This window comes from Lepidochelys kempii, chromosome 1, assembly GCF_965140265.1.
Source record: "Lepidochelys kempii isolate rLepKem1 chromosome 1, rLepKem1.hap2, whole genome shotgun sequence".
In the NCBI taxonomy this organism is placed as follows: Eukaryota; Metazoa; Chordata; order Testudines; family Cheloniidae; genus Lepidochelys; species Lepidochelys kempii.
This window is the reverse complement of record NC_133256.1, coordinates 307501241-307528962: the sequence shown is the minus strand read 5'-3', so window position 1 is coordinate 307528962 and position 27722 is coordinate 307501241. Positions and strand designations below refer to the sequence as shown.

The following is a 27722-nucleotide window of genomic DNA, read 5'->3' as shown; positions in this document are numbered from 1 at the left end:
TTAAAAAATAAATCTAAGCGAATATAATTAGTAAACTGTTAAAACAATAGGTTTACAATGACGAGCTCAAATCTAACATTTCAAGGGGCAATATAGAGCGGCAACTTACTGTTCTGGAACAAAAAGCATGTTGAATGTAAGAACAAATCTGAAAGTAACAGAGCACTGTTCTGGATTGTTAACTTTCAGGTCCTCAAACAGATTCTCTCTCAAATAAAGAGATGAGGTATAGAAAGAAAAGTTAGGCCTTGTTTGCACAAGTTACACAGGTATAAGGCAAGGTGTTAATTTAAACTGCTATAGCTACTGGTAGAATGCCCTGTGCAGGCATTTATTCCAATATGCAGTGGCCTTTTTCTGGCTTCGCTTACATTGTTTTGGAAGCAGTTTATGTTTAACCAGTGGAGATATGTCTGCAGGTTCTGCATCTGTTGTGCTGGCAGGCTCTTGTGTTGCTTTGAGTTGGTGTCCCCCGGTTAGTGGGGAGCTGGCTTCTGATAAGCTTGGAGAGGGTTGGGGGGTTGTTTGAATGCTAGAAGAGGGGTTTTAAGGAAGATTTCTTTCAGGGTCCCCACCGAGTATGGGTTGTAGTTGTTTGATGATACCCCATGTGGGGTCCCGTGTGGGATAGTAGGGGACACCTAGGGGTGTGCGATCAGAGGGGGTTTTATTTCTGTATTGAAGCAGGTTCTCTCGGGGTAATTGGCTGGCCCATTCCATGATGTGTTCTACCTCTCTGGTGTAGCGTCTTTGTTTGGTGAAGGCAGTTTTGAGTGTGTTAAGGGGTATAGCCTGGGCTTTCTCCTGAGAGCATATTTTATGGTATCTGATTGCCTGGCTGTACATAACAGATTTCTTGGGATGTTGGGGTAGTTATTGGATTTATGAAGCTAGGTGTGGTGATCCTTGGGTTTCTTGTATATAGCTGTTTGCTGTTTTTCTCAGACTGCAGTGGTGGTGAGTAGAACATGCACACATACAGTGTGTGCTTGCAAAATTAGTAATTAAATCCTGAATTAGTAATTTCACGTAAAAATCAGGATTATGGAATCTCTGCTCCCCCTGTCACACACCAACCTCTATTGAGAATCAATGTCACACATCAAACATTCCAGACAGCTTGCTCAAATTAGGCAGAAAGTGAGGATTCCAGAAAGAGAAGCCAATTCACAATCAATGTAACATGAACAATTACCTCCTTGAAAAATGGAAAAACACGTGTGGGGAGAAAATAAACCTCAAAAAGGTGATCTCTACATTCTGAGGAGAGGCAGGCAGGCAAGTGAGATCCTGCAAGATATCTGCAGAGGCAGAATGATAAGGCAAGTTATTTTACAGTTCTCTAAAGAGACCATCTGGGCAGGATTTTCACTCCCAGAGAGCAAGCAGATCAAAATATATCCCCACACCTCCATGAGTAAAGCATGTGTCAGTGCCAAAAGTGAAGTGTTTTGTCTGTCGTTTATATATAAAATATAATACAATATAATGAAGAGGAGTAAGATACATATTGTAAGCTCTTAGGAACGGGCACCATCTTTTTGTTATGTATTTGAACAGTGCCCAGCACAATGGGGACCTGATCCATGTTGCTACTGCACTACAAATAATAATCAATCAACTTACAATTTCAGGCTGAAAAACACAATATTCAAGCCTGCACAAAGACCCATGCAAGTATGGGATATCCCAATATAAAATACATCCCTCTTCTAGAGATGGGAGTTTTGAGGGGCTTATAATCACATTTTCTATTTTTACGTTTTTCTCTTCCCTGCTGCTGCATGAAAGAACAAAAGAGAAAACTGTCTGTACAAGGAAATATGTAAACTATGTTGAAATTAAACAATCTGACACAAATACAGACATTCTCTTTCAGTTATATGTCTTAGGTAAAGAACTTTTTTGACAGAGTATGATTATTAAATTCAGCAATGAGTTTCTGTGCTGCTTCTTCAAGAGGCATAGCACAGAACTCCTAGCCCAGAGGGAGGTGGGGCTAATGTAGTTTTAAGCCATCTGTGTTCTCTCAATCCTGAACCGACACAATCCCTGGAGGCCTGTCTAGGTTACGGCAGCCTCCTAGGCTTTTCTATGTGTTGAAGTGCTGCCTGGACCTGGAATCTCCACAGTGTTATGTTCTGTGTCCCTGCTCCAGATACTTCCCTCCCGTCTGCAGCCACGCCCCCATGACACTCTCACCTCAAACGTTTAAGTCATATGGCCAAATACTGTAATGCTTATGTTCCAATCCACAGAAAGAAGTCCTCTTATAGGCTCATCTTACATATGATGGAAGTTGGAGGAAAGATAACTCCTTCAACTAGGCTTTTGGGGCTGTATGTGAAGGAATGGCTTATATAAATTATATTCTTCAAATACACATTTCCAGTGACAGATTAATTCTGAGGTTTTATTCTTTTCCAACAAAGTATGCAAAGCATCAATATCAACATCTGAGATTTTTTTTTTTAAATGTTAACACCTAATACAATTCCAATTTAAAGGATTACTTGCACAAAAAAATAAACACATTTGGTATAAAAAATTTATCACTTTAACACCCTTTTTCTTATGATCTGCACCCTGTTTGGTGCAGAGACATATAAAGACTAATGGCACAAATTTGTTTTTACTCTACAGGAGTTTGTTTCTTATGTACCCAAGTACTCTAGAGGACACCAGCCCGCTTTATACACGAACCATTTTCTTCAGCCTGCTGAATTTAGTTTCACAAAGAAACAAAGCTATAAAGGCATTTTAAAAACAACTGCCTTATATTCTTTTTAGATACACTGACTTTTTGCTCCATTTATATACATACTGTTATATAACAGCTCTTGAGTACAGTACATGCAGCAGAATATGCCTGTTCAATATAAAACATACTTAAAATCTTCTCTTGTTAGAATTCTTTGAAGACTGAATTATTGTAGAATGCCCACTGCTCTGAGAAAATGGTTTGAGAGTACAAATGTCTGCATATGTTGGCCACTGGAACAATCCAAGGCTAACTGGAGTAATATTTATAGCACATCAGTAGTGCATAAATAATTTACTTACAATATTAAAACACAACTAGCAAAACTAATAGTTCAAGATCTTATGATTGCTATATTAATCCTTCTTTAAGTGGTTGCAAAATGTGATTTGTTAAAGTCCTCTATAAAATCTTTAGGATGTCATTTGTTTTCCAAATGAAGAAACTTATTTATGTCTACTGCCTCTTCTCTTCATTGCAGCAGTACACTGTGGACAGTACCATTTCCCTTTTGGTGCCTCTGTCAATCCAACACAGCCATAATGGAACCACTCTATTGGGCACTATAAAACAAATAGACAGAGAAACTTTTATTGCACCTGTGGCAAGAAATGGATATTTATGAAGTATGAAAATGAAGTCTGCAAAATGACATCCTGTCCTCATAACATAAAGTCACTAGTGACAATAAGAAGGGCAAAAACAAGAGAGGTGAATGAAAAAACTTCACTTCCTAATGTGCACTTCCAATAATAAATACAAAAGATGACAGAAAATTTGAACCACCACACCTGGACCCATGCACCTAGAAAAAGGTAAAAATTTAAACCATGCTTAGAAAGTGCATTTTAAACAATCAAGCTACATGTTAAAGCATGGTTGAAATCATATGATTTATCACCTTTTATAACGGTCTGGGGAGTAAATGAGCTATCTTAGTTTTTTTTTTAAAAAAAGTTGAACTGGAATAGCTTACATGACATCAATAAGTAAAACAGCACTACGCTAGAACGATATAAGGGGAGTTGTTTAAATATGCAGAATCTGACAACTCCTAAGAGAAACTAATACAAAAACACAGTTAAAAAGGAGTACACAGTGACTGCACTGGCATACACATTTACTCACATTATACATTTAAAAAAACAAGCACACTGAATTTCTACTTATGTCTGAGGCTATGTCCATGTGGCCGTGCAGTTAACTATTGGGGTGTAAACTAGCATGCTGTGCTGTAACTCCACCATGTGGATGGTAGGGGTGAGAAGCACAAGATATCTAGTTTGCATTAATATAGTCCTCTTTAAACAGCGCTACATTAACACAAACTAGGTACCTTTTACTTCATGCCTGTGGCATCCACATAGGGGAGTTACAGTACAGTATGCTAGCACGGGCTGCAGTTCACAATCCTGAAGTCCAAACTGTGGGCCATGCAGACTACCCTTTACATTGCGATCAAACATATCATTCATACTGCTTTTATATTACCTGTGAATTTGCACTATTACGTGCCCCAATTTCTACTGTGCTAATCTCTTGATTTTGCTTTATTTATTCTTGAACCTCTGAGCTCTCTGGCATAGTTGTGTAATGACACACATGAAATACAAGTGGTAGCAACAGTGAGGTAGCCAAGTGTGTAATCTCTCCATTCCCTCTTAGCAATTATTCTCTCCATGATTGCCCATTTTCTCTCTCTCTCTCTCACACACACACACACACACACACCTGCTTACCAAATGTCTACAGGACCAAGACACAAACCATGGAGAACATGTGCCAGATAGAATGCAGACTAGAACTTGCATTCTGGTCACTGGCTGCTCCAAGTTCTATCACAAGTCCCTTTCAAGAAGTTTTGCTGGTTCTTACTGTCCCTCACCCAATTTTTTTCTTTTCCAAAACAGATTCTTGAAAAATTACTGAGAGTTTTATCAGTTTTCATTTTAAACTGAAAACTGGAATATACAAGTCATTTTAGCCAGAGGAAAAAACTAATAAAAACTACTTCCAGTGCATGTGCACAATAGTAAACAAAACAAATTCTCATCCCCCAAGTCTTTAGCATTTTGCTACTTACATCTTGGTTATCACAGCCCACCATTTCGCCATAGGACACCTAGTTCAAGGATAAAATTCAAGCTATTAATATAGTAAATAATCAGCATCTTCAATTACTGAATAATTCTATGGCAGTTTTCCTATATAAGCTCTGAAATAAACAGGATACTGACAACCTATATGTTGCAATGACATTTATTTTCAACACTAGATTATTTAAAAGAGAAATAAATATTGAAGTCCAATTTGCTTGTCTTTATGCAGAAAGACAGTGAAGTTCATGCAGGTCTCAAGTTGGACATGAAGAACCAGCACTCAGTGCTGAGCGCTTCTAACATCTGCCTGAAACCTCAATAACATCCATTCCACATTTGTTTATGATCAGTTTCCACCTTCAGATTCAAGAATTTCAAACAGTATCAAATGGCACACTTGTATAAAAAAAACAACCAACCAACCAACCAAATGTTTTCATTGGAATTTATAACATTTTAGACGCATAACTATTAATCTTCGGTTGTATAAAAACTCGCTTCTCTGAAATACAGACATGCTTGGACCATAGTCCCAGTTCTACCTCCACAACCTTCCCTCTTATTTTAAGTAAGAATGGATTTCGCAATCTCATAGAAATCATCCAAAAACCTGAAAACAAAACTGATCAAATACGAGGGAAATTTACCTGCAAAAATTGCTTAATGTTCCAAACTAGTAAACATAGTGTATTTAAACAAATTCAGCATGTAAAATTAAGTCCTTCCTATAAAAAAGGGGCATGTGTGTAAAAAGGCAGCTTGACCAAGTTTTTGATGTTTCCATTAGTAAAGCATCTAGAGAGCTTCACACATGAGAACAGTCACAAAACAATATTTATAAGCAATAAATACCAGTGATTCAACTCCATTATTCATGTCACTAATGAGTGTATATTGACAGTTAAGAATTCCAGGGCTAGAATACTGTTTCAGAAGCTTAAAAGAAAAATACCCAAAAAGCTACCTATCCACAATATCTTCAAACCCCATCAAAGCAGATGTGTACACTGCCCATGGGGATGACTAAAAGAAACTGAAAAAAAGGGACAGGTTTTAAAATTTTGTCCTTGTATGGTTGAATATATCTGCCATCTCAAAATACTACATGGCCATTACTAACTACCTACTGTCATTGTGATTTAGTTTATACTTTTTTTTCCTGACAACCTGAAGCAGGGGTAAACTGATATTGGCTATTCCAAATAAGCAGTGTACCTACATATACATATACTCAGTTGCACTTTGGTTTTGTTTTAATTATAGTACACAGTATGATTTTGAGCAAGATACAACAAATATGTATTCATTGTACTTTTAAAATAACAACCAAGCACACAAAGTGATACAAAGATCTGAACTGAGATCCATCAATTAACTGAAACTATACAAGTTTCACACTTTACAAACTAACGCTTATGGGTTGAAAGGCTGAATTATAATGAAGCAGCACATCTGTTGAGGTGCTGCTGAGTTTGAGACTCCTACATACAGAGCACTTACCTGATTACAAATGCAGTAACGTGGCTCATTTGGATCATAGGTCCAATCAACTTGGTTGTTAGAATCAGACTCTGGTATTGCTGCTGTTTGCTGAGATAGTTCTTGTGCTAAAGCAGACGATGAAGAACATGACGACAGAGATGAAGATGACGACGAAGATGAGGACTGCTGGCTTGAAGACTTATTGTTGTTTCTGAAAAATGAATAAATATACTAAATACTTTCTGAAGTAAGACCTGTTCACTCTACTGCCAACTCAATGAAATATGAGGAAAGAAGGCTCAGAAAAGTGCTGGAACGAATCTTTGATGAGGTGCCCAAATGCTATAGTAATCAAGTGTCATTCTCGAACAGATTGTATTCAGCAACTAGTGTGAATTCAGATGGATATGTTGCTTCTCTTTGCCAGACAATAAGAGCGACTTTGTATTCTGGTATCCTTACAAGATGGGGGCCTATTATTCCAATTGATGGAATTTAATATGTTAAAGCTGCCAAATACAACTGACTCATACTTCACAATCACTGCACCGATGGCCTTCATAGGTCAATGTAAACAATACACGTTGTTTATACACAAGTAACCAATGAAATAAATGGGAATTTGTATATAAATTAATCTATATTGCACATGTAATCTTTAACAAAGAGCTGATTTTTGAATAGTCATCTTTACATCCATTCCCCGAAATAAAACCAACAATCTACAACAAGCAGAAAAGTGTAAGCTCTTTGAAGATAAGAAAACTGTTACTTAGACTGAGAATTGTAAACTGAGCAGTACTTGTGTGCTAACTCATTCCAAGGCACATCACAAAAAGAGAATTGCAATGTCAAAAGAAAACAAATTTAGCAGAGAGCATGTTTAGGTACAAGTTAACAAAACAGTCTGAACTACCAAGATCTCATTTTAACTCACCGATGATCTGAGACCCCTGGTTCAATTCCCCCAGCTGCCTGATGAGGAGAAAGGATTTGAACATGGGTTTCCCACCTCTCAGGGAGTGCCCTAACCACTGGACTGCAGAATCACTCTCACTCTCAACCTGTCCAAATACTTATTTAAATATTTATAAACAGTGGAACAGCTTCAACAGGAGAGACTAAGCATGTCCCATAATCCAGTGATTAGGATACTCACTGGCCAGATAGCAAACATGTTCAAATCCATTCTCATCAAGCAGAGAGAGGAACTGAACTGGGGTCTCCTAAATCTCAGGTGAATAACCAAACCATTGGGATAAATATTATAAAAGGGAAGTGCTGCTCCTTCTGCCCCCCACATCCCCTGGTTGTTTTATGGGGCATTAGGTGTGCTTTAAGAATGCTCCACCGGTGAGACATGCCTATCTTCACCTGATTTAAGGATAGCACTGGGGCTTAGGCATTATACAGGTGCCTGGACACCTAAACTGATGCACTGTGCACATGCCCAGTGGCAGAAAGTAGGCAGTTGAGAACTTCTACAGTGAAAAGTTTAGACATCTTAGGCATCTCTAGTGCTAAGCAGCAGCTGAACAGGGATTTTGTCAGATGTGCCAAAATTTAGGCATTTAAGTCCTTTCTGGATCTGGGCCCTACATTTTAGTATTCTTCCCCCCCATCATCTAAACTAGGGGTCTCAAACACGTGGCCCGCGGAGCTTTATGCTGCGGCCCACCAAGCTCCCTGGCCCTCCCTCCCCCAGTTATTTCCTGTGGCCACCAAGCTCCCCTCCCCTGCTGCCCCCCCCAGCGTGCTCCTGCTCCTCTACCTCGTGCATCCCTGTTCCTCTACCTACCTCCAGGCGCTTCCCGCTGCCAAACAGCTGTTTGGCAGCACTTAGTTTCCAGGAGGGAGGGGGGAGGAGCAGGGAGCTGCACGCTCAGGGGAGGAGCTGGAGAAGAGGCGGGGCAGTAGCAGGGATTTGGGGAAGGGGTTGGAATAGAGGTGGAGAGGGGGCAGAGTTGGGGTGGGGACTTTGGGGAAGGGGCTGGAATGGGGGCGGGGAAGGAGTGGGAAGAGGCAGGGCTTCATGGACAGGGTGGAGTGGGGCCAGGGGCAGCAGGGGGAAGTGTCAGTGATGCGGCCCTCGGGCCAATGTATTAGACTTCATGCGGCCCTCCTGGTAATTTGAGCTTGGGATCCCTGATATAAACTGACAGACAACATGCTAAACATAGCTGAACAAAATAGAACATACTTGCTTTTTCGACCACTCCGTGAATCTGTGGTTGATGAACTTAATGTTTGTGTTAATGTAGATGCCAGAGCTGATGATGAATATCCAGTTGAGTCTCTGGATAATGAAAATTCTCTCCCTAGTTGAAAGTCATTGTTCTTAAAGGCTTCATAGCTGGCTTTTAAGCTGGATGTTCTTCTTCCTTCCTTCATCTAAAGGAAACACTGATATCAGAATAAAGTATACTATACATTTCCTATAGAAATCATCATGCTATGAACTACTAGCTGTGCAAATATTTTTATTTAAAATTGTAGCAACTATCCAGTTTACATTATGGTAGAAGCAGCCTAATGAAAAAAAGCCCACACCAAACCCCCCTTTCCTGCAAGTCTTATGTCATGAAACCACAACATAAAGGGAAGCACAACATTATGAGAAGTCAACTGAAAAAGTGATCATGAGAATTCAAATGATAAAAAAGCATAAGCCTTTCTCCATAACCAACATTGAGTGGCAACTTTCTTAAGATATTTTATGGGGAGGGGTTACCTGTGCTGTGGCTTGCACTGCTTGAGCTGCTGCCATGGTAATAGCACCAGCTCCAGATCCTGAAGATAATGAGCCCAGGTTATAGGATGCCAGTGGCTGAGAAGAGTTTGCATTGTATGCATTGTTAGAAGAGGATGATGAATTACTGTTTCGACACCCTGGATGAACAAAACACATTTATGAAATTTAAAGTGAAACTAAAAATAGCTTTATATTTAGTAAGCAGAAAAAGTTACAAACAACAATCAAAGATTAGAAACGTCTCTTAATTTATAACAATGCTATAGGAAGGGCTGGTCACGACACATTGCTTATTACTGCCACGCATAACAGCCAGTTTGATTTACCATCTTTGTTTGCCCCCTCATTGCATATCAAGACAATGTGGTCTTGTGGAAGGGATTGTGCCTCATGTCAATCCTCACTAATCTCTCCAGTTAAGAAGCAGCGGCTGCTCTTTAATCTGAGTCCAGTGCAGTCTTTTGGTTGTAATTTTGATGGCTACAATGCACATCCTCAAAAAAGTGCAATTTAATACTACTGTGACAACCATTTCTTAACAGCAAAATAAATCATATATCCAAGAAGATAAGGACTAGAACTTTAACACAATACCTGATTGCAGTTGTGAATTAATCGCTTTGTAAAGAAAGTGCAGTTTCCCAATATTTAGCTAGCATACACTTTCCTAAAGTAGCAGGGCATTTAAAAAAAAGTAATAAATGACCATGAATAGTGGACTATTAAAAATAGCAAAGCACTAAATACTCAAGTTACCAAAGAGTCAGAGACACCACAAACCTCACTTACAAGTAAGTAAAAGTAGTCCATATTTACAAATCAGCCTCTTTCCCTTGAAATAATGTCACCAAGACCACAGTTTCCCTACAGCCCATCAGCAGGCTTGATAAGTGTTATTCACAAAACCAGGCTCAGTTTACAAGACAACAGAGCTCAAATTAAAGGAGATAAAAGGAGACGCAGCAATGAAATTGATCTGATGTTTTGCATAGGATCAAAACAGTTCAGTTAGAGCTTAATTTGATTACTGTGCTGACTTCTCCACCCCAAGGAAAAAGGGACTGTGAATGCATGCATCTCGAAAATGAACAGAAATTCAGAAAAATTTTGAAGTTACAGTATATATGTAGCTTCCTTTCCTCTACATTAAAATATCTGACAATCCAACAAAAGGATTCTTTTTTCACTGCTGCTAAATAGCAGGTCTGACCTGCTTCCTAATAGCTGTGGTCCAACCTCCTCCCCACCACTTTGAAAGTAAAAATAGTAAAATAATTTTTTCCTCAAAGTGAGAAAAATTTAATTTTTGTGAATACACAATTATAATTTGAAATTTTTACTGTCCCTCCTCCAAGAGGTACAATAAAATAGAATTTGGCATTTAGATTACCTGGTGTATTTTCTTTAGAGGCATCTGAAGTGAGGGTAGACAAAAGAGCTTCAGATTTGAACTTCTTTTCAGGAACATGATCTGTTGTACTATGGTGAGAAGATGGATTATGCTTTCTTTCTGTATGAAAAACACAAACGTAATGTTTACTAGATTTTAAAGTGAATGTAGTACTCAAGAAAGCGAAGAATTCAATAGCCTTTACCATAACCTGGAAAGAATAAACAGGTACTATAACCATACAGCTCTATTAACTGACTTCAGTCCCAACAGAAAAACCCTGACATTTCATTCTTGGGCCTCCCTTGAACAAATACTAACAACACTAAGTTGTGCCAAATGCTGGTGGGGTTTTTGAAATGTAGGCAAACAAGGGTTATGAGGAGAACTCAGGAAATACCTAATTCTGAATAAAATGTTATACATTTGAAATATTTCACCAACACATGTAGTAAAACTGAAGATGAAATGTTCAATTCCAGAAACTTACTCTCTACTGGAGTGTGCGAATGGGCATGATGGTTATTCACTGGCTGTGATGGTGTATCCAGTTCCAGAGAACCTAATATACAATTACAAAAGCAGGACAATTTAAATGCCAACCTCGAAACAATGCAGTGTAGTTAACTTTAATCTTTCAAGTCATCTTCACTTTTAGATACAAAATCCATCTTTAAGATCTGTACAATACAAAGAATAAATCCACAAAAACAGTTGTACTCGTTTTAGCCAGGAATCCTAGAGAAGGAGTTGGACTTCAAAGCACTGTCTATGCAACTATTTTTAGAGCACCAGAGCAAGCCCCACCAGCACAAGTCTGTTGATCCAAACTGGGAGGCGTTTCCACTCGCTCCAAAACGCTGAATAGACAACCCTCAGTGTTAAGTGAAGCTGAGACACCAAGGGACTGATCCAAGCCCATTGAAACCAAAGGGAACCTTTCCACTAACTACAATGAGTTTCAGATCAGGCCTCAGAAGTTGGAAGACTCAGATATACCATTTTACTATGCTTTACTTGCTGGTTTGCTCTGAGATAGTTTTATGCTCGATCATGGATTTTTTATTTGTGGTAGATTTTTTACAAAAAGATAGGACCTTAGAAACAACATTTTTCACCGTGTGTCCAAGAGGTCTCAATCCATTAAAAACCACTCAAAACTCAAAATCTCTACTGAACTGGATAAGCACTAGGACACAACTGCATTTTTAAGGCAAAGCTTCAGCTATTATCTGCTTTTGGCTAGAAAAGAAAGACAGATCCAAAAAAGGAAGAATTTCCAAGTTCAGGGAATAACTAAAGGATGCAGAACCTATATTTAAGAGTCAAAGTTTCTTGTAGCACTAGACTTCAAGGAGGCCAATGGATCAAGCGACAGGGGAGGCTTTAATGACAAAGCAATTGTTAAGACAATATACAAAATAAAAAACATTTGTGTTCAAATTTATTCAACATTATTTTGGATGGGTTGAAACCTATTCATCCTATCAATGTTAATTATGACTTTAACTTTATCTTATTTAGTTTATCTAATTACAGGACAACAGATTAGATTGTGAAAAGTTTTCTAAATAATCCAAGAAAATAATTATAGTTCAATAATTACTCTACCACTTCCACCACTTTTTTTTTTTTAAAATGTAGATACTTGGGAATGAACACAGAAGTGCTCAGATGACTGAGACAAGAATTCATTTTAACAGGACGGGACTAAGCATCAAGGTTACATTTTGAGGATATTCTTGGTGTTCTAGCATTACTCATGTTATGGACTAGCTCAGTGCCTGCCCTCTTGTGAACACTCAATTATACATATTTATTCTTTGGTCACTAAAATACTAGACATTTCCTTTTTGAAAACTTGGTAAAAAAGTTGAGCTATACAACCTACCAAAGCACATTTTCATTTCTAAATATTTAATATTCAGTTTTGTCATGAGTAACAGAAAGCTCATCTTCCTAATCCCTCTCTCGTCTGACTTAAGTTGCTATCTTACTAGTCCTAGGATTGAAGGAAGCAGATGTTGAATCATTGTTACTCAATTAAAACAGTAATTTTCCTATAAGATTTACTTGAGTTGTATTTAGTCACTTAAGATGTTATACACATTGTCCTACTGCAAGCTAAACAAAACAATTATCTTTTTCTGTAACTGTCAAATTGTTTCCAAAAATATAGAAAACGGGTTTACTGTTTGTTAAGCATTTGATTGCGACAAATCTAGCAAAAAGCATAATGTATCAACATAAAGGATTAAGTCCAGCCAAGGAAAAAAGTAAAGTTACTTGTTCAAAGACAGACTGGAGCTTAAGTTTGATAATCAAAGAAAATTATTATATATATTTTTTTGTACAATAGTTACCCAAGTGCACTCTGTAAAATGCTTTTTGGGTCATAACAACTTTGAGGAAACCCGGAGAAGAAATTTAGCCAACCAGATATTTCTTTTAAGCACTCCTATTGCCATTCAGCACCCTCTACAAAAATTGGACATAATGTTAGTTTTCGTTTTAATCTTTGGGTCACATGCACTAGTCAGTCAATGCATCCAGGGTTTTAAGTACAGGTGAGCAGCTTGTTTGATATGCAGTAAATAAGTTACACTTCACTTGTCCAGAGCAGGTTTTGATTGGCCTGAGCTTCTGGACAGTAGGATTTTCTAGAATGATCAGTTTTTTAAAACTTAAATTAAGAACACATTTGATTTACACAGCAAATATAAATTTTCAGTTGTGCAAGATTACGTTATTATAATTCTTATTTATGTCTGATTCATATTACCTGATATATTAATAAATAATGCCTTAGCTTAACTTGATTTGGACCTAGTTATATAAGAAACTAAGCACCTTCTAGTTCTCAGATAACTAAAATAGTAATATAGGGGGCAATGCCTAAGCATATAAAGATGTTTTAAAAAATGATATATATTTTAAAAAGAGTTTCACTCCGTAACGAAGCATTTAAGTTTAAACTCAAAACAGATATTGGAAACAAGCAAAAACAAAACTGCTAACTTTTAGCAAAATCTTCTTTTGACACACAAAATGTTACTTTCTTCAAAAGATAATGGAGTATACTTACGTCTTTCTAGTATTTCTGTAATCCCAGCATTATCTGCCTCAAGTTCCATTTTAAATTTAGCTAATTCTTGGTCCAACTTTCTCAAGTGCCGGTCTACCTGTTTTAAAGCAGATCAATGATGACCTCCAAAACTTGAAATTGTTTAACTGTGATAAAACTCTACAACCCTTCAGAGGATTTAAGAGTTTTGACTATTTAATGAGATGCATTAGAAGAATGAAGTTTGACAGACTTCAGTGATGCAGGGACTTACAAGAGGAAACTGCATAATACAATGCCTTCAAAAAAAACATTAAACTTAAAAACTGTCTTCCATCTGTAATCATACAACAGAACTAACAATGTATGTCACTATATTAGCAGATCAAAGCTATTTTAGCAATTATCAACTCACCAAGATAGTTTAAGATCATAAACCCATTAACAAACAGCAAAGACAAAGGCAGACAAGAAATCATTAAGTGCCTTTGTAACATATTGTACAGGTTTTCAGTTTGTTTATTTTGTACCCCCATGGAATATATAATAAGATTATTTAAGACTCTGCCAGCCCACACATTAAAAAGCCACTTATCTGATGTTTCCTCATCTTCCCCATATTATTCTGTTAATACAGTTAGGATCTTAAATTATTTTGTATTTAAAGAGTATAAGTTCAACATTACAGCAATAATTAAAGGTTTGACTTGTGCACACATGCAATGAAAATTCATTTATGCATTTCAAAAAAAAGAAAAAAGAGAGCGCGCACGCAACACAGTCCATCATTCACCGACACCACTATACTTTTTGCATAAAACAGAACAAAACATTTTAAATGAAGTGGAAACATAGATGTTTAAGTTTTAACTGTGACTTTCACTTTTTAAAACAAGTTTAGTTTATCTTTCATACATTACTATGGTAACAACTTTTTGTTAATATTTCTGTAATGTAATGGTTCCCCATATAACAAAGTTTAGAATTTCTTAAGACAATTGTGTTATTCACTTTAATCCTTTTGTTTACTTACCAAGTCATAAATCTGGTTTGCCAATTGTACCTTCTCATCTGCATCTTCCAAAGCTTTATAGTAATCCTGTTAAGAGATTTTTGGTAACATGATCAAAATAACTTGAGTGGTTCTTTTATGAATAATTACTGAATTCCTCATTTTGATTTATATATTTCATAGTGAATTACAAATCCGATATAATTTACTGCTTAGCCTTTAAAAAATATTCTATAAAGACAAATCTCTCAATGATTAATTCACCTACATTTTTAAGTGATACCTACTTGACATTTTTTATCTTTTCTAGAGCAAAAACAGAACCAGAGTATGAAAAGTGCTGATGTATTCTCCCTGCTATATTTATGGTCTCATTACACAAGTTAGTTTGCTGTAAGAAAGGAAACTGGGCCTACTTGTTCCACTCTATATTAACACATACATAAACTGATAGAATGAGCTAATATCCAGCATGTTAAATTGTGTGCCACTTCAAAAGGAGCTTTAAAAAAAAAAAAGAATACTTATCACTCATTGTAGATTGCTGATTGGCCCTCTAAAATAAATATGCTCCACTCCCTAGTCATTCAAAAAGCAAACTAAATATAGCTTTGAAGGGAGTTAAGTTCAGCACTGAAGCCCGTTCTACACTAGTTAGGGTGACGCAAGGCACCTATGTTGACCTAACTCTGTAAGCTACACTAAAATGTTGCTCCCGATGATGTAACTCACCCACTACACCAACTGAGTAACTCTACCTCCCGGAAAGGCACGGCGCTTAGGTCCATGTAGTTAGTCCAACGCAGTGTCGGCACTGCATTACTTACATCGACTTTAGTGGCCTCCAGGAAGTGTCCCACAATGCCCCACCCATAACCAATATGGTCACTGTTTAGAATTTTGCTGCCCAGAAGCCAGTACAGAGGTACATGACCCTCCCCTTTTAAAGCGCTACAAATTTTTTAAATCCCATTTCCTGTTTACTCCATGTGGAGAGCTCATCTAGCAATTGCCCAGCTGAACATGCTGGCTACACACTGCAAACACACTCCTGTCTGGAGTTCACAGGAGATGGTAGATCTCCAGAGGCTGTGAGAAGAGGCTGTGCAGGCACAGCTCTGATCCAGCCATAGAAATGCCGTATATCTATGATCAGATTGCTCGGGGCATGGAGGAGAAGGGATACAAGAGGGGCCTGCAGCAGTGCCGCATGAAAGCCAAGGAGCTGCGGCAGGTGTACCAGAAGGCAAGGGGGGCTAAGTCGCTCTGGTGTGGAGCCAAAGACATGCCACTTTTACAAAGAGCTGCTTGCCATCTTTGGTGGAGACTGATATCATTCACAGATAACAGCAATAGGTGCATGTGCAATGTTATATTACTATAGACTCATTACAAGGTTGCCATAAACATACAGCTAAGGATAGCCTAGAATTCCTCCTTACCTGTAAGGGGTTAAGAAGCTCAAATAGCCTGGTTGGCACCTGACCAACAGGACCAATGGGGAAAGAATATATTTTCGAATCTTGGGGGGGGGGGGGGGGGGAAGGTTTAGTTTGTGCTCTTTGTTTTGTGTGGGGGTTCTCTCTTGGGACTGAGAGTGGCCAGCAGAAATCTATCTTCTCCAACCCATCCCAATCCAAGTCTCCAATATTGCAACCAGTACAGATAAGCCAGGCAAGATGGATTAGTTTCTCTTTTATTTTTCTTGTGAATTTTCCCTGTGCTAAGAGGGAGGTTGATTCCTGTTTTCTATAACTTTAAGGTTTTGCCCAGAGGGAAATAGTCTGTGTTTTGTATCCGAATACCCTGTAAAGTATTTTCCATGCTGATTTTACAGAGATGATTTTTACCTTTTTTTTTTTTTTTTTTTTAATAAAAACCTTCCTTTAGGAACCTGACTGATTTTTCCATTTTCCAAGACCCAGGGATTTGGGTCTTTGATCATTTTGTAACCAAGTGGCTAGGATATTATTCTCAAGCCTCCCCAGGAAGTGGGTGTAAGGGCTTGGGGGAAGTGCTGTGGGAAGAGGAACTCCAAGTGGTCCTTTTCCCTGGTTCTTTGTTAAATCACTTGGTGGTGGCGGCAGCATTACTTAAACCCAAGGTACCAGGGAGAATTTGTGCCTGGCGAGTTTTTAACCTAAGCTAGTAGAAATAAGTTTAGGGGGTCTTTCATGCGGGTCCCCACGTCTGAACCCTAGAGTTCAGAGTGGGGAGGGAACCTGACCGTTCATACCAGAGTGCAAAAAAACCCAAACCAAAACAAAAATAATAAAAAAAAATGAAAAAACAAAAAACCACAAAATAACGCCAGACAGAGCAACCTACAGCAACACACACTACTGTGGCTCACTATTAAAATGGTCTTTCAAAGCCTCCCTGAGCCATATAGCAGCTCCCTGTTGAGCTCTTCTTATAGCCCTGGTATCTGGCTGCTCAAAACTAACAGACAGCCACTCCACCTCTGCCCTTCACCCCAGCAGAAACTTTTCTCCCTTTGCTTCACAGTAGACAGCTATAATCGAGATTTTTTTTCACTAAGGTCTAATCTCTTGAGTAGACAATACCAGCCAAAAGGCCGAAGACACATTCAACAGTGATTCTACATCTGCTAAGCCTCTAGTTGAAGCACTCTCGGCTGCTGTCGAGGTGGCCAGCATACAGCTTCATGAGCCATGGGAGCAAGGGTTAGGCTGGATCTCCCAGGGTCGCTATTGGCATTTAAACATCCCCAGTGGTAATCCTCTGGTCTGGAAAGAAAGACTCTGTTTGCAGCTTTCTGAGCAGGCCTGTGTTCTTAAACATGCGTGCTTCATGTACCTTCTCTGACCAGCCTGTGTCGATGTTGGTAAAACATCCCTGGTGATCCACTAATGCTTGCAGTACGATAGAAAAATAGTTCTTTCTGTTGATGTACTCTGTGGCAAGGTGGTCCAGTGCCAAAATAGGGATATGAATACCATCTATCGCCTAACCACAGTTCAGGAACTTCATTGCTGCAAAACTATCCACTATGTCCTGCAAATTGCCCAGAGTCAGAACGATGCGATTAACACACACTTAACAATAGCATCACAGCAATCCCCATGTGGATTTCCCGACTCCGAACTGATTCCTGACTGACGGGTAGCAATTGGACGTTGCCAACTTTCACACAGCTATCACCCCTCCCTTCTCCACTATCAGTGCAGCTCTCATTCTGGCATTGCTGCGCCAGAGGCTGGGGCAAGCTCCGCACACACTTCCAGGAATGTGGTCTTGCACAGCCAAAAGTTCTTCAGCCACTGCTCATTGTCCCATGCCTACATAACAATGCGATCCCACCAGTTAGAGCTTGTTTCTTGGGCCCAAAACTTGTGCTCCACTGTCTGCAGTTCCTCCATGAGTGCTAACAACAACCTTGAATTGTGTCTATGTCCCACAACAAGCTAGCCTCCAAGTAATCGTCATGTTTCCCACAGCTCCACTGGCATATCTGCAAATACTGCAGGATCAGGCTTGTGCTCACAATGCTCACCACAATAGTGCAGAGCTGTGCAGATCCGTGCTTCTTACAGAGATGACAGACAGGCGGGTTTGAGGGGCTTTTGAAAGCGGCACAAAATATTATGGGATGCAAATAAAATTATGGAATGGAGAGACCTGCATCATGGAACGTTGAAACCATGTTCCCAGTCACCCCTGCGTGATTTGTTTACGCCAAGGAGGCACTACAAACCTTTCCCAAAGCATCCTGCGCTAGATGTTAGCAACTTCCACAGTGGGATAGCTACCCATGTTGCTCTGCTCTCTGCATCGATGCAAACGCTACTAGTGAGGACGTGCACGCCGACACAAGGAACATAGTGTGGACATGCAAAAACGATTTAATTACTGCCTCAGCTGTATGTCGATGTAACTTAGGTCAACTTAATTTTGTACTGTAGACTTGCCATGAGGCCCTGTCTATAGTAGACAACTCCACTGATTTAACTAAATACATCTAAAACTGATCTAGTCAAACTGGTATAAACCCCTAAAAACAGACACTTAAAATTTGTTTAAGCCTTGCTTATCAAGTTAGCTGTATGTTTAAATTGATGTGTCTTAACCTGGTACAAATCCCTGTGTAAACTAGACAGATTTAAAAATCTATGTTTGTTAAACTAGTGCAACTTTCTAGCACAAATATTTAGCTGCCCTCCTCTGCAAAAAGGTCCAAGGGAGACTGAAAACTATCCTACTTAGCTGAACATACTAGGTGAAGTCTTGGCCCCACTGAAGTTAATGGGAAAACTTCCACTAACTTCAATGGAATCAAGTTTTCACCCCATTATAAAGGATTCCATTCATGTTAGTTAAGGAACAAAGAAAATTCAAAAGACCTTTAGCTTCCTGATATCAGATGAATGTAGTCTCGTTACATATTTACAGTTGGGTTTTTTGGTACAATACCTATCTAAACCACTCAAGCTGACATTCTCACTCCACCTGTACAAAAAGCTTAGAACCAAACCACCACTAAGGCCTGGTCCACATCTAAAAATTACACTGACCTAACTACATCACTCTAAGCTGTGAAAAAATGTCATTTGGTGAGGACCAGACACAAGATCCATGGGAGAAAAATCTTATGGACCTCAGGTCATCCAGGGCTGTGAGTGGGTTATGTTTTCATAACCTTGATCCCTGACTGATTACTGATAAATTGAGTTTCATACTGGGGATCCTTGTGCAACCTAATTAGGTCAACTTAACCGTCACTGTGGTGCAGTTAGGTCAACAGAAGAACTCAGGTGGATTACCTATGCGGATGGAAACACCCCTTCTGTGGATATAAGACGCACCTACACTAGTGGCACACCTGGAGCACCGCAGGTCTGCAGTACAGACATGGCCTCAGTGTACCAACTGAAACTCAATTTATCTGTAATCGGTTGGGACTCATCGTGATTTGAACATGAAAGCATAGCCCACCACAGCACCAGATGACCTAAGGTCCAGAAAAAATTCCCCCCAATGGATCCTGGGTCTGGTCCCTTCAGACTACTTTCTGGATAAAGCATCATCCTATATCAATTCAGCTTCATCTAGAGGTTGGCAAAGAATACAACTCATTGGATGGAATACCGACACTTTTCAGAGTAGCAGCCGTGTTAGTCTGTATTCGCAAAAAGAAAATGAGGACTTGTGGCACCTTAGAGACTAACCATCTTATTAGAGCATAAGCTTTCGTGAGCTACAGCTCACTTCATCAGATGCATAAAGGTGGAAAAATGCAGTGAGGATATTTTTTATACATACAGACCATGAAAAAACGGGTGTTTATCACTTCAAAAGGTTTTCTCTCCCCCCACCCCACTCTCCTGCTGGTAATAGCTTATCTAAAGTGATCACTCTCCTTACAATGTGTATGATAATCAAGGTGGACCATTTCCAGGGCTTAAATCCAGGGTTTAAAAGGAACTGGGGGAGTGGGAGGATAAGGAAAAAACAAGGGGAAATAGGTTACCTTGCATAATGACTTAGCCACTCCCAGTCTCTATTCAAACCTCAGTTAATTGTATCTAATTTGCAAATGAATTCCAATTCAGCAGTCTCTCGCTGGAGTCTGGTTTTGAAGTTTTTCTGTTGTAATATCGCAACTTTCATGTCTGTAATCGCGTGACCAGAGAGATTGAAGTGTTCTCCGACTGGTTTATGAATGTTATAATTCTTGACATCTGATTTGTGTCCATTTATTCTTTTACGTAGAGACTGTCCAGTTTGTCCAATGTACATGGCAGAGGGGCACTGACAACTGATGTTATTCAGGGGTGGAGTAAAAGTGATGAAACCACCTTACATAAGAGTTTCTGAAGAATCTAAGGGAAGATGCTTCTAAAGCTCAGCACAATTCCCTCCAAAGAAAGTCACGGCACTTATTCTGTTTTATCCCTTACACGTACGGGAGCGGGGGGCGAGATGATATTGCTCTTGTTATTACTGATCACCCTATCACTGACCTGACTGACTGATGTCACTTCATATTTCTAGCATTTCAAACGAACACTACACTGTACTGACAAAAAAAATTGGAGGAAAGCTTCTCGATTAGTGCTAATTTTCCTTTTTTCAGTAAGTGCAATTTGGCAGACTCAAAGCCTAATTCAGGTCACAATTCTCAACATTTTACAGTCAAAATTAATATTAAAACTACCAATCTCTGAGTTATATATTTTTTAAAAACATGACCCACTCCTGTAGTGTCCTTACCTTTTTGATTGACGTCATTTGTTCTTCTCTCCATTCAGGTTTGTTTTTCTTTGCATTCATAAAAAATTCATTTACTCTTTGTTCTAGTTGATCCATTGCATCTGCAGCACACAGAAGATTAAAAGAGTGTTACCATCTCACATATACAAATGCTGTGTATTTTGAACAGGGTGGTGGGTTTTTCCTTAAACCAAGAAGAATTGGCGGCATGTTTTATCAAAACTACTAGAGAAAAAACAAGCAGCTGAGCGAGGGAGAGAATTATTTACCTTGCAATTCTGCTTCTTGGAAGTCATTTGGGTAGGATTCTCACTCCAGGATATTGTGCTCTCCAGCATGAGACAAGCAGGGCTCCAAGTTCTAAAGGTTTTTTTGGTCCCTAAGACCAGTGGCAGCAAGCTGAAGCAAGCCCCAAACTCCTCACCCAGCTTTAAACTGCTGACCTTGGAACTTTCCAGCCAATTACAATTTGAGCAGGAAACAAAGTATCCTCCTAAGAAATAAAGTCAGATAGAAAACCAAATAATTTAAAAATGAGTGCCTCAAAAAGGTAGAGCAATAAACAGAGAAGAGAAAAACCCATCACCTTCATATCAAATTCCCCTCCAACTATGTGAGGAAGTGGGAAACTATGTGAAAGTCCTGCCAGAATGGTATCCTCAATGAAGTAGAATTGCAAAGTAATTCCCCATTCTTGCCAGATACCACCTGAGGAAGGATTCGGACTTATGTAAGATCTACAGCTTGAGAGACATCACAAAAGGAAAAACTAAAGCCACTAATTCCACAGCCGTCAGCATGAACAAGGAAAATGCCTTGTTTGGTTCATTTCTTAAAACAAGGAATGGAAATCTCCCAAAAGCAACAAGCTTAATACTTCAGCCCGAGGTAGTGTTTAAACAAACAAAAAAATTTTCAAAAGCATGTGATCAGCTGAAATAGGGAACATCCCCCACCAAAAAAAACCAAAACACCACAAATCAAGAGGGCAAGAAAAGTTAAGGTTTCCTTATTTTGGAATTAGATTCTGCAAGACCTAGAGACCGAAAGGCCAAATCCAAGTTACAGTATTTGGTAAAATGTATGGAACAAGGACAATGACTACTTTGCACATGATCTGAGATAGAAAAGTTTTCAGGTGCAACAGCTGAGGTCACCCTGCCTCAATAACATGAACCCTGAACACACACTTCCAGTTTCAGGCCAGCCACTTGACACCATTGCAAAATATGATCTCACATCTCCAATTGCTGGTATTGTGCAGAAAATGGAGTAAAATAAAATATGAAGTGGAACTGGCTTTCTAAGGGATTTAGTCACTCCACGTAAACCCCCGAGAGATCTTTTGGCATCCAGCATATAGAAAAGAGCCTCACCAAGATGGGAACGAGCCCTGGAAACAGTGCTGGAAAGATGAGAGGCTCATCAGTATAGAGCTTTGACAAAACCTCAGAAAGGAGTCTCACATGAGTCTATAGCACAACCTTCTAAAATTTGGGGTCAGGTATTCCAGTCACTAAAGCCTGAAGCTTGCTCACTTTATGGACTGATTACATGAAGGAAAGTCAACTTTCACGTAATTAACCTAGACTCACATATACACATGAATGGTTCAAGAGGAAATTTCATCAGCTTTTTTCAGACCTACTTTAAGGAGGTCCCAAAGAGTGTCAAGCCCTGCAAGAAAACCTGACAAGCAGCTGCAGAGACAGCAGTTTATTACAGGCTGAAAAAGCTACCACATAGACCCAGACTGAATAAGCCTTTTATTGAACTCAAAAAGAAGAAAAATGTAGTCAAGTAGTTTCTGAGCAGGGCAAATCAAGGGATCGATGCATGCCTATGTGTACACCACACAATTTCCACTTGCTTTTTTAAATCCTTTGGGGAATGGCTTTCAAGAAGCCAAGGAGACAATATGTCACTATATATTGAGGGCTTTTGAAAACCTAGTCTTACAGCCCATGCAACAATGGCTCATGATCAATATGCCCAAAGAGCTTATTCTCCCTCTTCCACCAAGACAATAGATGTATTCAAAGGAATAAAGTGGCCAGCTATCTAAATACTCCAGAACCATTAAAAAGCCAACTTTTTTGCTGGTTTAGTATCTGTTGGCCTCAGTTGATGTTCACTGTGAAGCCAAGCCTTGAACTCTGTTACGGTTATAAAAGGCTGCTTTTGAAACAGAGGTTTTCCCTCCCTTCCTTTGTGGAGGGAGGGGGGGGGGGCAAGAGAATGAAGGGTGGCCTTTTCATTCTTTGTCTTCTTAAGTCCTCAATGAGATCTGGTACAGGGTACTTCCTTCAACTTTTTCTTGATCCTCTGATAGCAGCCCTTATGGGCCAACTTTTTAAAGGTTGTGGCTCTTCTCCTGGGCAAAGGATTTTACCAGGGCAGAGGCATTTTCCAGATATTGGCCTTTGGCTATATAGGCCTGGTAATCCAAGACCTGAAGGGTTGAAGTTAAAGACTTTAAACACTTCACTTGAACAAATTCCCATGCTGAGTCTCAGGAGACTGGTCACCATTCTGTTGTTCTTTGCTCTGGCCATGACTGTGATGGGCGAAACAGCCAGCCATGTTATACTTTTCCATGACTACCTAGTAATGAGAGGTCAAAGATATGGTGCAAGAGTAATTTTAACTCTAACAGAAGGGGGTTCCTGGCCCAGGTATCTTGTAAATTTCTAAGCCAGCACCAACTCAAGTCAGTTGACTTACACAACTGTTTTAAAAGTTTTGGGAATGTGGGACCCTCACATTGAATCACTGTCTTGCCGCATCCCAACAGTCCTCTGGTTTATCTGTGGTGTCCAACTTGCAGCCATGATCACAAGCAGCTGGACTGGAAGAGATAAAAAGAGTGCCTGGAATCACTGGGGTAACCAAGGTCTGGGTCAAAGCTTTTTCTGTTGACTCCCAGGACACTGGAGCTGATCTTGATATAAAAAATGCTCTGTGTGAAGAGATTCATCAGCTTCCCTAAGCAGCACCTGATCATGAATGGAAAAGAGATATTTGTGGTCTCAATTTGAAGCTCCCAAGTCAAAGGGCTGCTGGTTTTCTCTCGGTGCCACCTACTGACATTTTAAGGAGAAGCAACGCCTTACTTAACAAGCCATAATTCAGTACCAATGACATCAAGCCATGAAGCCGAGACAGCACTAAGGCTGAGACACAGGTCAGATCACGTCCCTGGTTTTAGAGGGCTGGTTCAGCATGCTTCAACAGAGACTGTGAAACTGACCAACCAGACTCACCAGGCAACATGAAGTCCCAATGCTCACAGATCAACACTGGCTCAGGCTTTTACTTCAAAAGCCTATGATCTGACCTATTGCTAGACTTACGGAAGTCTTCAGGGTTGTGCCTCAAAGTGGCGTTCCCCATACATGAGTTCACTGGATTACATCTGCAAACAGATCTAACACCTCTACACTGCATGCCCAAACCACTTTACTTGCTCATCCATTACAGACTGTCTCTCAAGGATGTATTCTGATGCTACCGAGTTGTCTTCCTCCCTGTCTGAGGAATCATCAGACAACATATGGAAAATCAAAATAAAATTATTTAAAGTACGATGCTTCACAGCTTAGCGTCTGAAGTCACAAAGGCTTTGTGAAGAACTATGCCAAAGCAGACACCTAATCATGGGCAGAAATCTCTCTGTGGTATCCTGTCACAGAAGCCCTACAAGCAACAAGAGGTCAAGGGAGTCCAAAAGGTATGGGTCCTGAAAACAAAAAAAAGTAGGGCTGTCAATTAATCGCAGTTAACTCACGCGATTAACTCACAAAAATTAATCGTGATTAATCACAGTTTTAATTGCACTGTTAAGCAATACCAATTGAAATGTATTAAATATTTTGGATATTTTTCTACATTTTCATATATATTGTATTCTGTGTTGTAATTGAAATCAATGTGTATATTATTTTTATTACAAATATTTGCACTGTAAAAATGATAAACAAAAGAAATAGTATTCTTCAATTCACCTTACACAAGTACTGTAGTGAAATCTCTTTGCCATGAAAGTACAACTTACAAATGTAGATTTTTTTCCCCCTTATATAACTGCACTCGAAAACAAAACAATGTAAAACTTCAGAGCCTACAAGTCCACTCAGTCCTACTTCTTGTTCAGCCAATCACTAAGACAAACATTTATGGAAGATAATGCTGCCCTCTTCTTATGTACAATGTCACCTGAAATTGAGAACAGGCATTCTTACGGCACTGTTGTAGCTGGCATCGCAAGATATTTACATGACAGATGTGCTAAAGATTCACATGCCCCTTCATGCTTTGGCCACCATTCCAGAGGACAGACTTCCATGCTGATGACGCTTATTAAAAAATGAGTTAATTAAATTTGTGACTGAACTCCTTGGGGGAGAATTGTATGTCCCCTGCTTTGTTTTACCTGCATTCTGCCATATATTTCATATTATAGCAGTCACGGATGATGACCTAGCATGTGTTGTTCATTTTAAGAATGAACAACTTTCACTGCAGATTTTGACAAAAGGCAAAGAAGGTATCAATGTGAAATTTCTAAAGATAGTTACAGCACTTGACCCAAGGTTTAAGAATCCGAAGTGCCTTCCAAAATCTGAGAGGGACGAGGTGTGGAGCATGCTTTCAGAAGTCTTAGAAGAGCAACACCCCAATGCAGAAACTATAGAACCCAAACCACAAAAAAAGAAAATCAACCTTCTGCTGGTGGCATTTGACTCAGATAATGAAAATGAACATGCATCAGTCTGCACTGCTTTGGATTGTTATTGAGTAGAACCATCATCAACATGGACGTATGCGCCCTGGAATGGTGGTTGAAGCAGGAAGGGACATAAGAATCTTTAGCGCATGTGGCACGTAAATATCTTGCGATGCCGGCTAGAGCAGTGCCATGTGAACACCTATTCTCACTGTCAGGTGACACTGTAAATAAGAAGCGGGCAGCATTATCTCCTGCAAATGTACACAAACTTGTTTGATTGACTGGCTGAACAAGAAGTAGTACTGAGTGGACTTGCAGGCTCTAAAATTTTACATTGTTTTATTTTTGAATTCAGTTTTTTTGGTACAAAATTCTACATTTGTAAGTTTAACTTGCATAAAAAAAGAGTTTGCACTACAGTACTTGCATTAGGTGAATTGAAAAATACTGTTTCTTTTGTTTTTTTACAGTGCAAATACCAGTAATAAAAATAAATATAAAATGAGCATTGTGCACTTCATATTCTGTGTTGTAAATGAGGTCAATATATTTGAAAAAAATTAATAAAATGGTATTCTATTATTAACAGTGCAATTAATCAATCGCTTGACAGCCCTAAAAACAAGTAAATAGAATGACTGAGCCATAAGTGGACAGCAAAAAGGAATACCAAGAGGATACTTAAAGAAGGGTGAACGCCTTACAAAGCACAGGTAGGGTACCAGCAGAAGTGGAAGGGGACTTGCAGGGAGCTCCTTCACCAAGCGGGCCAGGAGGAGAGGTTTCAGAGGCGGCACCCAGCCTCCTACGGGGGGGAAACAGCTGAAGCTCCAGCCCGCTGCCAGGGACTTGAGGGCCAGAAATGCAGTTTGGGAAGTGCCACCTTGCCTTGCCCTAGGGAGCAGCACAAGACCCAGCAATGAAACTCCTACCCACTGTCATTGCCGTAGGGCCTCGGCAGACCCGAAGTCAACCCGGTGTCATTTCAACGCAACCGGCGCTCCCCAGCTCAGGGTCACGAAGCAGCCGGGGACGGAAGGGAAACAGCTCGGCACGTTTCCGCCCAGCACGCTCCGCCCCTCGCTGCGTGAGGAGCCCCGGCTGCTCCCCAGCCCCGCACAGACCCTGCGCCGCGCGGGCTCCCGTCCCGCAGCGCCCGCCGGCCGCGAGAGTCCCCGGGGCCAGGCCCGCGGCGCGCTCCCCGCCCCGGCTCAGCCCCCGCGGTGCCCGCCCGGGCCGCTCCCGGCAGCGGCAGGCGAGGGCAGCGGATGCGAGTCGCGCTGCCACCGGCGGCCCGCAACGCCTGGGGCTGAGCGCGCGGGGCCGCCCCCGCCGGCGGGGTGGGCGGGAGGTGGGCGGGGCTCACGTACTCTGCACCTGCAGATCCATCTCGCGCATCTCAGTGAACCTGTCGCGCAGATCCATGGGTAGCTGCTCGATCACTGCGGGGACACAGAGGGGAGGGGGGAGAGAGGAGTCAATCACCGCCATGGGAGGGGGAGGGGGAGCCCCCGCGCCACCGCCCCCCCCCGCTCCGCTCGGCCACCCGGCCGGCCGGGACCCCCGCCCCGCGCACACTCACTCTCCAGATAGTCCTCCAGGTACAGCATGGCGGCGGCGAGGCCAGCGCTAAGGGGCTTCTCGCTAACGGGGGATCGTCCCTTCCAATATGGCGCCGCCGCCAACAACACCAGCAGCTCGACTCGGCGAAAACAACATTGGCGGGGGACGGGGCTCGCTCCGGCCCTGCGCCGATTGGCTGCCTGCGCCTCTGACGTCCGCCGCGGCTGGCGCCCGCCCGTACCACCCTGGGAAACGTAGTTGCCGTGTGAAGGAGTGGGCAGGGACTACATGTCCCACAATGCACCGCCAGCAGCAGCTGCCCCGCCCCTCCTCCCAGCGGAGACGGGCTCGCTCTTGGGTTGAGGGGCGGGGCCAATCAGAAGTTCCAGCGCCTTGAAGGAGCCTGGTGGGACCAGATGCGCGTGGCGCGGCTCCCTCAAGCCCTGGGGAGCTTTGCAGGGGTTGCCACTGCCCCAGCACCGCGTCCCCCTGCGCTCAGCCCCGGCCCAGGCGCGCTGTCACGCCCCATCCTTCTGCAGGCACCCCAGCCTGGTGCACTAGGTTGCAATACCAGTCGCAAGTTTTTGGCACCTTGTCTGTCGGTCCTATTGGAGAGCCACGGCCCAAACCTGAACG

The 27722-nt window shown here is 40.8% G+C and overlaps 1 protein-coding gene across 4 annotated transcripts; it reads right to left on the bottom strand.

The window, feature by feature from the left end:
* Positions 1–2392: 2392 nt before the first annotated feature.
* Positions 2393–27279, bottom strand: ING3 (inhibitor of growth family member 3). 4 transcript variants are annotated; one of them, XM_073328190.1, is made up of 12 exons: positions 27106–27279; positions 26894–26965; positions 20795–20895; positions 14582–14647; positions 13570–13666; positions 10975–11046; positions 10485–10604; positions 9074–9231; positions 8543–8733; positions 6361–6553; positions 4845–4883; positions 2393–3324 (listed from the first exon to the last, which is right to left on the bottom strand). In XM_073328190.1, the coding sequence occupies exons 1-12, from the start codon at positions 27131–27133 to the stop codon at positions 3208–3210; spliced, it is 1254 nt and encodes a 417-aa protein (XP_073184291.1). In that variant the 5' UTR covers positions 27134–27279; the 3' UTR covers positions 2393–3207. The 4 variants fall into 4 exon arrangements, with proteins under 4 accessions (XP_073184291.1, XP_073184293.1, XP_073184292.1 ...); XM_073328192.1 differs by having other exon boundaries at positions 26901–26965; positions 27106–27127; XM_073328191.1 differs by lacking the exons at positions 26894–26965; positions 27106–27279 and adding an exon at positions 21064–25019.
* Positions 27280–27722: the final 443 nt, after the last annotated feature.